The sequence below is a fragment of the Tachypleus tridentatus genome, chromosome 2, assembly GCF_004210375.1.
Source record: "Tachypleus tridentatus isolate NWPU-2018 chromosome 2, ASM421037v1, whole genome shotgun sequence".
Lineage (NCBI taxonomy): Eukaryota > Metazoa > Arthropoda > Merostomata > Xiphosura > Limulidae > Tachypleus > Tachypleus tridentatus.
The window spans coordinates 3,470,173-3,483,030 of record NC_134826.1 but is presented as its reverse complement, the minus strand read 5'-3'; the positions used below and the strand labels follow the sequence as shown (position 1 = coordinate 3,483,030).

The 12,858-nt window shown below is 35.0% G+C and overlaps 1 protein-coding gene across 6 annotated transcripts in view; it reads left to right on the top strand.

Moving 5' to 3' along the window:
• The window catches only part of LOC143237360 (cell adhesion molecule 3-like), a 245,821-nt gene that overhangs the window by 169,306 nt on the left and 63,657 nt on the right, over positions 1-12,858 (top strand). For all 6 annotated transcript variants that reach the window (XM_076476569.1, XM_076476551.1, XM_076476533.1 and 3 more), the window contains exon 3: positions 2,349-2,562. In XM_076476569.1, the coding sequence (XP_076332684.1) occupies positions 2,380-2,562 (183 nt within the window). In that variant the 5' untranslated portion in view covers positions 2,349-2,379. The remainder of the gene's footprint in view (positions 1-2,348; positions 2,563-12,858) is intronic.

Here is a 12,858-nt window from a genome sequence, read left to right as displayed (position 1 = left end):
CTTAATAATGTACCATTCTAGTGTCAGATGTAACAACTGAACAACATTAAAACTTATATCGCGTTGTTTTGATTCTTAACAATGTACCATTCTAGTGTCAGATGTAACAACTGAATAACATTAAAACTTACATCACGTTGTTTTGATTCTTAATAATGTACCATTCTAGTGTCAGATGTAACAACTGAACAACATTAAAACTTATATTACGTTGTTTTGATTCTTAATAATGTACCATTCTAGTGTCAGATGTAACAACTGAATAACATTAAAACTTATATCGCGTTGTTTTGATTCTTAATAATGTACCATTCTAGTGTCATATGCAACAACTGAATAACATTAAAACTTATATCCCGTTCTGTTCATTTTCAATGATGTACCATTCTAGTGTTTGTTTTACTAAAAGTCCGTGTGCAAAGCTGAATACAGTATTATTCATTTGAAGCATCGTGGGTAATTATTTGGATTACTTTTTCGAAAGTATTTTAAACATCTTCCTCAAATTGTGGATTTCCAGTCTTGTAATCCAAACTTATTATCTGACTCGTACCTTTAGTATGATTGCTTGGTTGTTTGGAATTAAGCTGCATAATGGGTTATCTGTGCTCTGTTCATCATGACTATTGGTGGCCTCATTTATTTTTGTTTTTGATTTGTTTTGTTTTTGAATTTTGCGCAAAGTTACTCGAGGCTATTTGCGCCAGCAGTCTGTAATTTAGCAGTGTAAGACTAGAGGGAAGGCAGCTAATCATCACCACCCACCGCCAACTCTTGGGCTACTATTTTATCAACGAATAGTGGAATTGACCGTCATATTATAACGCACCCACGACTGAAAAGGCGAGCATGTTTGTTGCGACGGGGATGCGAACCCGCGACCCTCGGATTACGAGTCGCACGCCTTAACCCACCTGGACATGCCGGGCTGGCCGCGTTTATATGAATAAATAAACAAATAGGCTGTTGATGTGAAATTATTGACAAAATGATGTCGTCATACACGTATAATTGATATATGTGATTAACGTCTGGTGATACTAAAACTTTGTATAAAACGGGTTATTCGTTACAAAACATGAATTGTACAACATTCATGTTTAAATTGTTATTCGTTATCACAATTCATTGAGAATGTTTCCTGATTTCCAATATTTGTATCATAAAAAAATAATTTTACGCTGTTAGATTATTAATATTATAAAAATATTATTAATATTTGATTTGAAAGCAGAATAAATTTGTCTAAAAGGTTCTAAGACTCGGAATGCTTTTTCAACCAATAACAACTGGATAACATGTCATCTGTATATGATGGAATGCTCTTTCAACCAATAACAACTGGATAACATGACATCTGTATATGATTTATGTATATATGATTTATTTGATTGATGTACAAGTTGTGAGGTAAGCATTCTGAAGATCAAAACCTGTGTTGGCCACAAGCCAACATGGAACCGATGAGTCTAACAAGATATATATGTATGCAAGTTGTATCTCATAACTGCTGGTATGGGTATTAACACTTTTATTGATAAACAGAGAACAACGTTTCAACCTTCGTTTCAGGTAAACTTGAAGATGATCTAGGAAGGTCGAAACGTTGTTCTCTGTTTATCAATAAAAGTATTAATACTCATACCAGCCATTATGAGATACATTTTTATTTCAAGTGGGTTTCTCGTTATTAGGAATATACGTTTTTATTAATCTCGTTAAATAAACCAAAACCATAACATTTAGTTATAGATGAGGTAAGCATAAGATAATAATTTATAATCCGGTCCTGAAAACACGTTCTTGTTTCTCAGACTAAAAATGTTCAACTTTTTAAACAAATATAGATGTAGAATATCAGTTTGTTTTGCTTTGTTTTTAATTTCACACAAAGCTACACGAGGGCTATCTGCGCTAGCCGTCCCTAATTTAGCAGTGTAAGACTAGAGGGAAGGCAGTTAGTCATCACCACCCACCGCCAACTTTTGAGCTACTCTTTTACCAACAAATAACGGGATTGACCGTCACTTTATAACACCCCACGGCTCAAAGGGCGAGCATGTTTGGTGCGACCGGGATTCAAACCCGCGGCCCTTAGATTACGAATCGAACGCTTCAACCCACCTGACCATGCCGGGCCTACAGTATAAGTCCTCTCTTGTCAAAATATATCTTGAATGTCCGTGAATGCATTTCAGAGTTAATATTTCCTGTTTTTAAGTTCGATTTTGTTTTAAAACTCGTATCCGTTTGATTCTGATTGAAAACAACATTTATTTTAGTGTTTCTTTGTTGTTATAATAATATTGTTAGACACATTTTTGATATATTTGAATATTTGCTTTCAGCCGTTTCGTTGACCACCCTCTACGACTGGTAATGTTGGACGTTCCATCACCGACTGTTGTCGGCCAAGAAGTAGAGCTTACATGTAGCTTTGACCTTAATGGAGACACTCTGTATTCAGTGAAATGGTACAAGGACGATGTAGAATTCTACCGTTTTGTCCCAAATGACTGGCCTCCTGGACAGTTTCTTCCACTCAGCGGGGTCAGGGTTGATGTGAGTGCATCATTTTTTTCAGTGGTGATATTTTTTGTTTGTTTTTCAGATGTAGAAAAGTCTAGGTTTCTTCTCGATTACCTGAAGCACAGGCTTACATAATAAGTTGCAACGTTTTAGACACATCTGTTGGAAGGGTTTATATAATAGGAATACAAACTTAAACATTCTAACACAAACAAAGAGATAAACTACACGTTTTGTAACTGTTCAACTAAACTTAAGTGCTGTTTTTGTGCGTGAAAAGCCCGGAAGTGCTGAATCGAGGCAGAATTCCATCGCATTTTAGATCTCTAAGTTATAACAACGACGAACTATACAGAGGTGGAAGTTAATAAAATTAAAAAACAAATTAAATCTTGGAGGATTACATTTGAACAGATGCAGTAGATAAAAATATGAAACTTCGATTACTTTGTGTTTAACACTGTTAGAAATGATCAGTCAGCTATTATTTACACTGATAAATAAACACAATCTATTAACTTACATCAGAGTAAGCAAGATTTGTTTGTTTTGCAGGTTCTTATATCATGTAATTCTCCATTTTTACAAAACACTTATTTGGTTTGTGGGATTACTTTTTGAAAATCCTCTTAAAGATTAAGTAAGGTCCACCAGTGCCATCAGTTAGGACTTTAATTACCAGTGTCATTTCGTAACAAACATAATGTTACATAATTAAGTATACTGTGTGTTAGAGAACTCAGTGCATTATAATATTCTATACTATATTTTGTTTTAGATATTAATTAAAAATTATCAGAATGTGAGTTGTATAATTTTCTTTGGAAAAAAAGTATTCCATTAATTAGTAACAAATCAAGAGAAGTACCTTGTTTACTGGATAATCAGAAACCAAGAGATGAACCTTGTTTACTGGATAATCAGGAACCAAGAAATGAACCTTGTTTATTGGATAATCAGGAACCAAGAGATGAACCTTGTTGATTAAGTAATCAGAAACCAAGAGGAGAACCTTGTTTACTGGATAATCAGACACCAAGAGATGAACCTTGTTGATTAAGTAATTAGAAACCAAGAGATGAACCTTGTTGATTAAGTAATCAGAAGTCAAAAGAAGAACTTTTTAATTAAGTAATCAGAAACCGAGAGAAGAACCTTGTGTATTAAATAAAACAGAAACCGAGAGAAGAACCTTGTGCATTAAATACACCAGAAACGAGAGAAGAACCTTGTGTATTAAATAAACCAGTAACCGAGAGAAGAACCTTGTGTATTAAATAAACCAGTAACCGAGAGAAGAACCTTGTGTATTAAATAAACCAGTAACCGAGAGAAGAACCTTGTGTATTAAATAAACCAGTAACCGAGAGAAGAACTTTGTGTATTAAATAAACCAGTAACCGAGAGAAGAACTTTGTGTATCAAATACACCAGAAACCGAGAGAAGAACCTTGTGTATTAAATACACCAGAAACCGAGAGAAGAACCTTGTGTATTAAATAAACCAGAAACCGAGAGAAGAACCTTGTGTATTAAATACACCAGAAACCGAGAGAAGAACCTTGTGTATTAAATAAACCAGAAACCGAGAGAAGAACCTTGTGTATTAAATACACCAGAAACCGAGAGAAGAACCTTGTGTATTAAATACACCAGAAACCGAGAGAAGAACCTTGTGTATTAAATACACCAGAAACCGAGAGAAGAACCTTGTGTATGAAATACACCAGAAACAAAGCGAAGAACCTTGTGTATGAAATACACCAGAAACAAAGCGAAGAACCTTGTGTATTAAATAAAACAGAAACCGAGAGAAGAACCTTGTGTATTAAACCAGTAACCGAGAGAATAACCTTGTGTATGAAATACACCAGAAACAAAGCGAAGAACCTTGTGTATTAAATAAAACAGAAACCGAGAGAAGAACCTTGTGTATTAAACCAGTAACCGAGAGAATAACCTTGAGTATTAAATACACCAGAAACCGAGAGAAGAACCTTGTGTATTAAATAAAACAGAAACCGAGAGAAGAACCTTGTGTATTAAATAAAACAGAAACCGAGAGAAGAACCTTGTGTATTAAATACACCAGAAACCGAGAGAAGAACCTTGTGTATTAAATACAACAGAAACCGAGAGAAGAACCTTGTGTATGAAATACAACAGAAACCGAGAGAAGAACCTTGTGTATGAAATACAACAGAAACCGAGAGAAAAACCTTGTGTATGAAATACACCAGAAATAGAGAGAAGAAGCTTGTGTATTAAATACACCAGAAACAAAGCGAAGAACCTTGTGTATTAAATAAAACAGAAACCGAGAGAAGAACCTTGTGTATTAAATAAAACAGAAACCGAGAGATAAACCTTGTGTATTAAATAAAACAGAAACCGAGAGAAGAACCTTGTGTATTAAATAAAACAGAAACCGAGAGAAGAACCTTGTGTATTCAACCAGTAACCGAGAGAAGAACCTTGTGTATTAAATAAACCAGTAACCGAGAGAAGAACCTTGTGTATTAAATACACCAGAAACCGAGAGAAGAACCTTGTGTATTAAATAAACCAGAAACCGAGAGAAAAGCCTTGTGTATTAAATAAACCAGTAACCGAGAGAAGAACCTTGTGTATTAAATACACCAGAAACCGAGAGAAGAACCTTGTGTATTGAATACACCAGAAACCGAGAGAAGAACCTTGTGTATTAAATACACCAGAAACCGAGAGAAGAACCTTGTGTATTAAATACACCAGAAACAAAGCGAAGAACCTTGTGTATTAAATAAAACAGAAACCGAGAGAAGAACCTTGTGTATGAAATACACCAGAAACAAAGCGAAGAAACTTGTGTATTAAATAAAACAGAAACCGAGAGAAGAACCTTGTGAATTAAATAAAACAGAAACCGAGAGAAGAACCTTGTGTATTAAACCAGTAACCGAGAGAATAACCTTGTGTATGAAATACACCAGAAACAAAGCGAAGAACCTTGTGTATTAAATAAAACAGAAACCGAGAGAAGAACCTTGTGTATTAAACCAGTAACCGAGAGAATAACCTTGAGTATTAAATACACCAGAAACCGAGAGAAGAACCTTGTGTATTAAATAAAACAGAAACCGAGAGAAGAACCTTGTGTATGAAATACAACAGAAACCGAGAGAAGAACCTTGTGTATGAAATACACCAGAAATAGAGAGAAGAACCTTGTGTATTAAATACACCAGAAACAAAGCGAAGAACCTTGTGTATTAAATAAAACAGAAACCGAGAGAAGAAACTTGTGTATGAAATACAACAGAAACCGAGAGAAAAACCTTGTGTATGAAACACACCAGAAATAGAGAGACAGACCTTGTGTATTAAATACACCAGAAACCGAGAGAAGAACCTTGTGTATGAAATACAACAGAAACCGAGAGAAAGAACCTTGTGTATGAAATACACCAGAAATAGAGAGAAGAACCTTGTGTATGAAATACACCAGAAATAGAGAGAAGAACCTTGTGTATTAAATAAAACAGAAACCGAGAGAAGAACCTTGTGTATTAAATAAAACAGAAACCGAGAGAAGAACCTTGTGTATTAAATAAAACAGAAACCGAGAGAAGAACCTTGTGTATTAAACCAGTAACCGAGAGAGAAGAACCTTGTGTATTAAATACACTAGAAACCAAGAAGAAGAACCTTGTGTATTAAATACACTAGAAACCAAACAGAAGAACCTTGTGTATTAAATACACTAGAAACCGAGAGAAGAACCTTGTGTATTAAATACACTAGAAACCGAGAGAAGAACCTTGTGTATTAAATACACCAGAAACCGAGAGAAGAACCTTGTGTATGAAATACAACAGAAACCGAGAGAAAACCTTGTGTATGAAATACACCAGAAACCGAGAGAAAAAACCTTGTGTATGAAATACACCAGAAACCGAGAGAAAACCTTGTGTATTAAATACACCAGAAACCGAGAGAAGAACCTGTGTATTAAATAAAACAGAAACCAGAGAGAAGAACCTTGTGTATTAAATACACCAGAAACCGAGAGAAGAACCTTGTGTATTAAATAAAACAGAAACCGAGAGAAGAACCTTGTGTATTAAATAAAACAGAAACCGAGAGAAGAACCTTGAGTATTAAATAAAACAGAAACCGAGAGAAGAACCTTGAGTATTAAATAAAACAGAAACCGAGAGAAGAACCTTGTGTATTAAATACACCAGAAACCGAGAGAAGAACCTTGTGTATTAAATACACCAGAAACCGAGAGAAGAACCTTGTGTATGAAATACAACAGAAACCGAGAGAAAAACCTTGTGTATGAAATACACCAGAAATAGAGAGAAGAACCTTGTGTATTAAATACACCAGAAACAAAGCGAAGAACCTTGTGTATTAAATAAAACAGAAACAAAGCGAAGAACCTTGTGTATTAAATAAAACAGAAACCGAGAGAAGAACCTTGTGTATTAAATAAAACAGAAACCGAGAGAAGAACCTTGTGTATTAAATAAAACAGAAACCGAGAGAAGAACCTTGTGTATTCAACCAGTAACCGAGAGAAGAATTTTGTGTATTAAATACACCAGAAACCGAGAGAAGAACCTTGTGTATGAAATACACCAGAAACAAAGCGAAGAACCTTGTGTATTAAATAAAACAGAAACCGAGAGAAGAACCTTGTGTATTAAACCAGTAACCGAGAGAATAACCTTGTGTATGAAATACACCAGAAACAAGGCGAAGAACCTTGTGTATTAAATAAAACAGAAACCGAGAGAAGAACCTTGTGTATTAAACCAGTAACCGAGAGAATAACCTTGAGTATTAAATACACCAGAAACCGAGAGAAGAACCTTGTGTATTAAATAAAACAGAAACCGAGAGAAGAACCTTGTGTATGAAATACAACAGAAACCGAGAGAAGAACCTTGTGTATGAAATACACCAGAAATAGAGAGAAGAACCTTGTGTATTAAATACACCAGAAACAAAGCGAAGAACCTTGTGTATTAAATAAAACAGAAACCAAGAGAAGAACCTTGTGTATGAAATACAACAGAAACCGAGAGAAAAACCTTGTGTATGAAACACACCAGAAATAGAGAGAAGAACCTTGTGTATTAAATACACCAGAAACCGAGAGAAGAACCTTGTGTATGAAATACAACAGAAACCGAGAGAAGAACCTTGTGTATGAAATACACCAGAAATAGAGAGAAGAACCTTGTGTATGAAATACACCAGAAATAGAGAGAAGAACCTTGTGTATTAAATAAAACAGAAACCGAGAGAAGAACCTTGTGTATTAAATAAAACAGAAACCGAGAGAAGAACCTTGTGTATTAAATAAAACAGAAACCGAGAGAAGAACCTTGTGTATTAAATAAAACAGAAACCGAGAGAAGAACCTTGTGTATTAAATAAAACAGAAACCGAGAGAAGAACCTTGTGTATTAAACCAGTAACCGAGAGAAGAACCTTGTGTATTAAATACACTAGAAACCAAGCGAAGAACCTTGTGTATTAAATACACTAGAAACCAAGCGAAGAACCTTGTGTATTAAATACACTAGAAACCGAGAGAAGAACCTTGTGTATTAAATACACTAGAAACCGAGAGAAGAACCTTGTGTATTAAATACACCAGAAACCGAGAGAAGAACCTTGTGTATGAAATACAACAGAAACCGAGAGAAAAACCTTGTGTATGAAATACACCAGAAACCGAGAGAAAAACCTTGTGTATTAAATACACCAGAAACCGAGAGAAGAACCTTGTGTATTAAATAAAACAGAAACCGAGAGAAGAACCTTGTGTATTAAATACACCAGAAACCGAGAGAAGAACCTTGTGTATTAAATACACCAGAAACCGAGAGAAGAACCTTGTGTATTAAATAAAACAGAAACCGAGAGAAGAACCTTGTGTATTAAATAAAACAGAAACCGAGAGAAGAACCTGAGTATTAAATAAAACAGAAACCGAGAGAAGAACCTTGTGTATTAAATACACCAGAAACTGAGAGAAGAACCTTGTGTATGAAATACAACAGAAACCGAGAGAAAAACCTTGTGTATGAAATACACCAGAAATAGAGAGAAGAACCTTGTGTATTAAATACACCAGAAACAAAGCGAAGAACCTTGTGTATTAAATAAAACAGAAACCGAGAGAAGAACCTTGTGTATTAAATAAAACAGAAACCGAGAGAAGAACCTTGTGTATTAAATAAAACAGAAACCGAGAGAAGAACCTTGTGTATTAAATAAAACAGAAACCGAGAGAAGAACCTTGTGTATTCAACCAGTAACCGAGAGAAGAACCTTGTGTATTAAATACACCAGAAACCGAGAGAAGAACCTTGTGTATTAAATACACCAGAAACCGAGAGAAGAACCTTGTGTATTAAATACACCAGAAACCGAGAGAAGAACCTTGTGTATTAAATAAACCAGAAACCGAGAGAAAAGCCTTGTGTATTAAATAAACCAGTAACCGAGAGAAGAACCTTGTGTATTAAATACACCAGAAACCGAGAGAAGAACCTTGTGTATTGAATACACCAGAAACCGAGAGAAGAACCTTGTGTATTAAATACACCAGAAACCGAGAGAAGAACCTTGTGTATTAAATACACCAGAAACCGAGAGAAGAACCTTGTGTATGAAATACACCAGAAACAAAGCAGAAGAACCTTGTGTATTAAATAAAACAGAAACCGAGAGAAGAACTTGTGTATGAAATACACCAGAAACAAAGCGAAGAACCTTGTGTATTAAATAAAACAGAAACCGAGAGAAGAACCTTGTGTATTAAATAAAACAGAAACCGAGAGAAGAACCTTGTGTATGAAATAAAACAGAAACCGAGAGAAGAACCTTGTGTATTAAATAAAACAGAAACCGAGAGAAGAACCTTGTGTATTAAATAAAACAGAAACCGAGAGAAGAACCTTGTGTATTAAATAAAACAGAAACCGAGAGAAGAACCTTGTGTATTAAACCAGTAACCGAGAGAAGAACCTTGTGTATTAAATACACTAGAAACCAAGCGAAGAACCTTGTGTATTAAATACACTAGAAACCAAGCGAAGAACCTTGTGTATTAAATACACTAGAAACCGAGAGAAGAACCTTGTGTATTAAATACACTAGAAACCGAGAGAAGAACCTTGTGTATTAAATACACCAGAAACCGAGAGAAGAACCTTGTGTATGAAATACAACAGAAACCGAGAGAAAAACCTTGTGTATGAAATACACCAGAAACCGAGAGAAAAACCTTGTGTATGAAATACACCAGAAACCGAGAGAAAAACCTTGTGTATTAAATACACCAGAAACCGAGAGAAGAACCTTGTGTATTAAATAAAACAGAAACCGAGAGAAGAACCTTGTGTATTAAATACACCAGAAACCGAGAGAAGAACCTTGTGTATTAAATACACCAGAAACAAAGCGAAGAACCTTGTGTATTAAATAAAACAGAAACCAAGAGAAGAACCTTGTGTATGAAATACAACAGAAACCGAGAGAAAAACCTTGTGTATGAAACACACCAGAAATAGAGAGAAGAACCTTGTGTATTAAATACACCAGAAACCGAGAGAAGAACCTTGTGTATGAAATACAACAGAAACCGAGAGAAGAACCTTGTGTATGAAATACACCAGAAATAGAGAGAAGAACCTTGTGTATGAAATACACCAGAAATAGAGAGAAGAACCTTGTGTATTAAATAAAACAGAAACCGAGAGAAGAACCTTGTGTATTAAATAAAACAGAAACCAGAGAGAAGAACCTTGTGTATTAAATAAAACAGAAACCGAGAGAAGAACCTTGTGTATTAAATAAAACAGAAACCGAGAGAAGAACCTTGTGTATTAAATAAAACAGAAACCGAGAGAAGAACCTTGTGTATTAAACCAGTAACCGAGAGAAGAACCTTGTGTATTAAATACACTAGAAACCAAGCGAAGAACCTTGTGTATTAAATACACTAGAAACCAAGCGAAGAACCTTGTGTATTAAATACACTAGAAACCGAGAGAAGAACCTTGTGTATTAAATACACTAGAAACCGAGAGAAGAACCTTGTGTATTAAATACACCAGAAACCGAGAGAAGAACCTTGTGTATGAAATACAACAGAAACCGAGAGAAAAACCTTGTGTATGAAATACACCAGAAACCGAGAGAAAAACCTTGTGTATTAAATACACCAGAAACCGAGAGAAGAACCTTGTGTATTAAATAAAACAGAAACCGAGAGAAGAACCTTGTGTATTAAATACACCAGAAACCGAGAGAAGAACCTTGTGTATTAAATACACCAGAAACCGAGAGAAGAACCTTGTGTATTAAATAAAACAGAAACCGAGAGAAGAACCTTGTGTATTAAATAAAACAGAAACCGAGAGAAGAACCTTGAGTATTAAATAAAACAGAAACCGAGAGAAGAACCTTGTGTATTAAATACACCAGAAACCGAGAGAAGAACCTTGTGTATGAAATACAACAGAAACCGAGAGAAAAACCTTGTGTATGAAATACACCAGAAATAGAGAGAAGAACCTTGTGTATTAAATACACCAGAAACAAAGCGAAGAACCTTGTGTATTAAATAAAACAGAAACCGAGAGAAGAACCTTGTGTATTAAATAAAACAGAAACCGAGAGAAGAACCTTGTGTATTAAATAAAACAGAAACCGAGAGAAGAACCTTGTGTATTAAATAAAACAGAAACCGAGAGAAGAACCTTGTGTATTCAACCAGTAACCGAGAGAAGAACCTTGTGTATTAAATACACCAGAAACCGAGAGAAGAACCTTGTGTATTAAATACACCAGAAACCGAGAGAAGAACCTTGTGTATTAAATACACCAGAAACCGAGAGAAGAACCTTGTGTATTAAATAAACCAGAAACCGAGAGAAAAAACCTTGTGTATTAAATAAACCAGTAACCGAGAGAAGAACCTTGTGTATTAAATACACCAGAAACCGAGAGAAGAACCTTGTGTATTGAATACACCAGAAACCGAGAGAAGAACCTTGTGTATTAAATACACCAGAAACCGAGAGAAGAACCTTGTGTATTAAATACACCAGAAACCGAGAGAAGAACCTGTGTATGAAATACACCAGAAACAAAGCAGAAGAACCTTGTGTATTAAATAAAACAGAAACCGAGAGAAGAACCTTGTGTATGAAATACACCAGAAACAAAGAGAAGAACCTTGTGTATTAAATAAAACAGAAACCGAGAGAAGAACCTGTGTATTAAATAAAACAGAAACCGAGAGAAGAACCTTGTGTATGAAATAAAACAGAAACCGAGAGAAGAACCTTGTGTATTAAATAAAACAGAAACCGAGAGAAGAACCTTGTGTATTAAATAAAACAGAAACCGAGAGAAGAACCTTGTGTATTAAATAAAACAGAAACCGAGAGAAGAACCTTGTGTATTAAACCAGTAACCGAGAGAAGAACCTTGTGTATTAAATACACTAGAAACCAAGCGAAGAACCTTGTGTATTAAATACACTAGAAACCAAACAGAAGAACCTTGTGTATTAAATACACTAGAAACCGAGAGAAGAACCTGTGTATTAAATACACTAGAAACCGAGAGAAGAACCTGTGTATTAAATACACCAGAAACCGAGAGAAGAACCTTGTGTATGAAATACAACAGAAACCGAGAGAAAACCTTGTGTATGAAATACACCAGAAACCGAGAGAAAAACCTTGTGTATGAAATACACCAGAAACCGAGAGAAAAACCTTGTGTATTAAATACACCAGAAACCGAGAGAAGAACCTTGTGTATTAAATAAAACAGAAACCGAGAGAAGAACCTTGTGTATTAAATACACCAGAAACCGAGAGAAGAACCTTGTGTATTAAATACACCAGAAACCGAGAGAAGAACCTTGTGTATTAAATAAAACAGAAACCGAGAGAAGAACCTTGTGTATTAAATAAAACAGAAACCGAGAGAAGAACCTTGAGTATTAAATAAAACAGAAACCGAGAGAAGAACCTTGTGTATTAAATACACCAGAAACCGAGAGAAGAACCTTGTGTATGAAATACAACAGAAACCGAGAGAAAACCTTGTATGAAATACACCAGAAATAGAGAGAAGAACCTTGTGTATTAAATACACCAGAAACAAAGCGAAGAACCTTGTGTATTAAATAAAACAGAAACCGAGAGAAGAACCTTGTGTATTAAATAAAACAGAAACCGAGAGAAGAACCTTGTGTATTAAATAAAACAGAAACCGAGAGAAGAACCTTGTGTATTCAACCAGTAACTC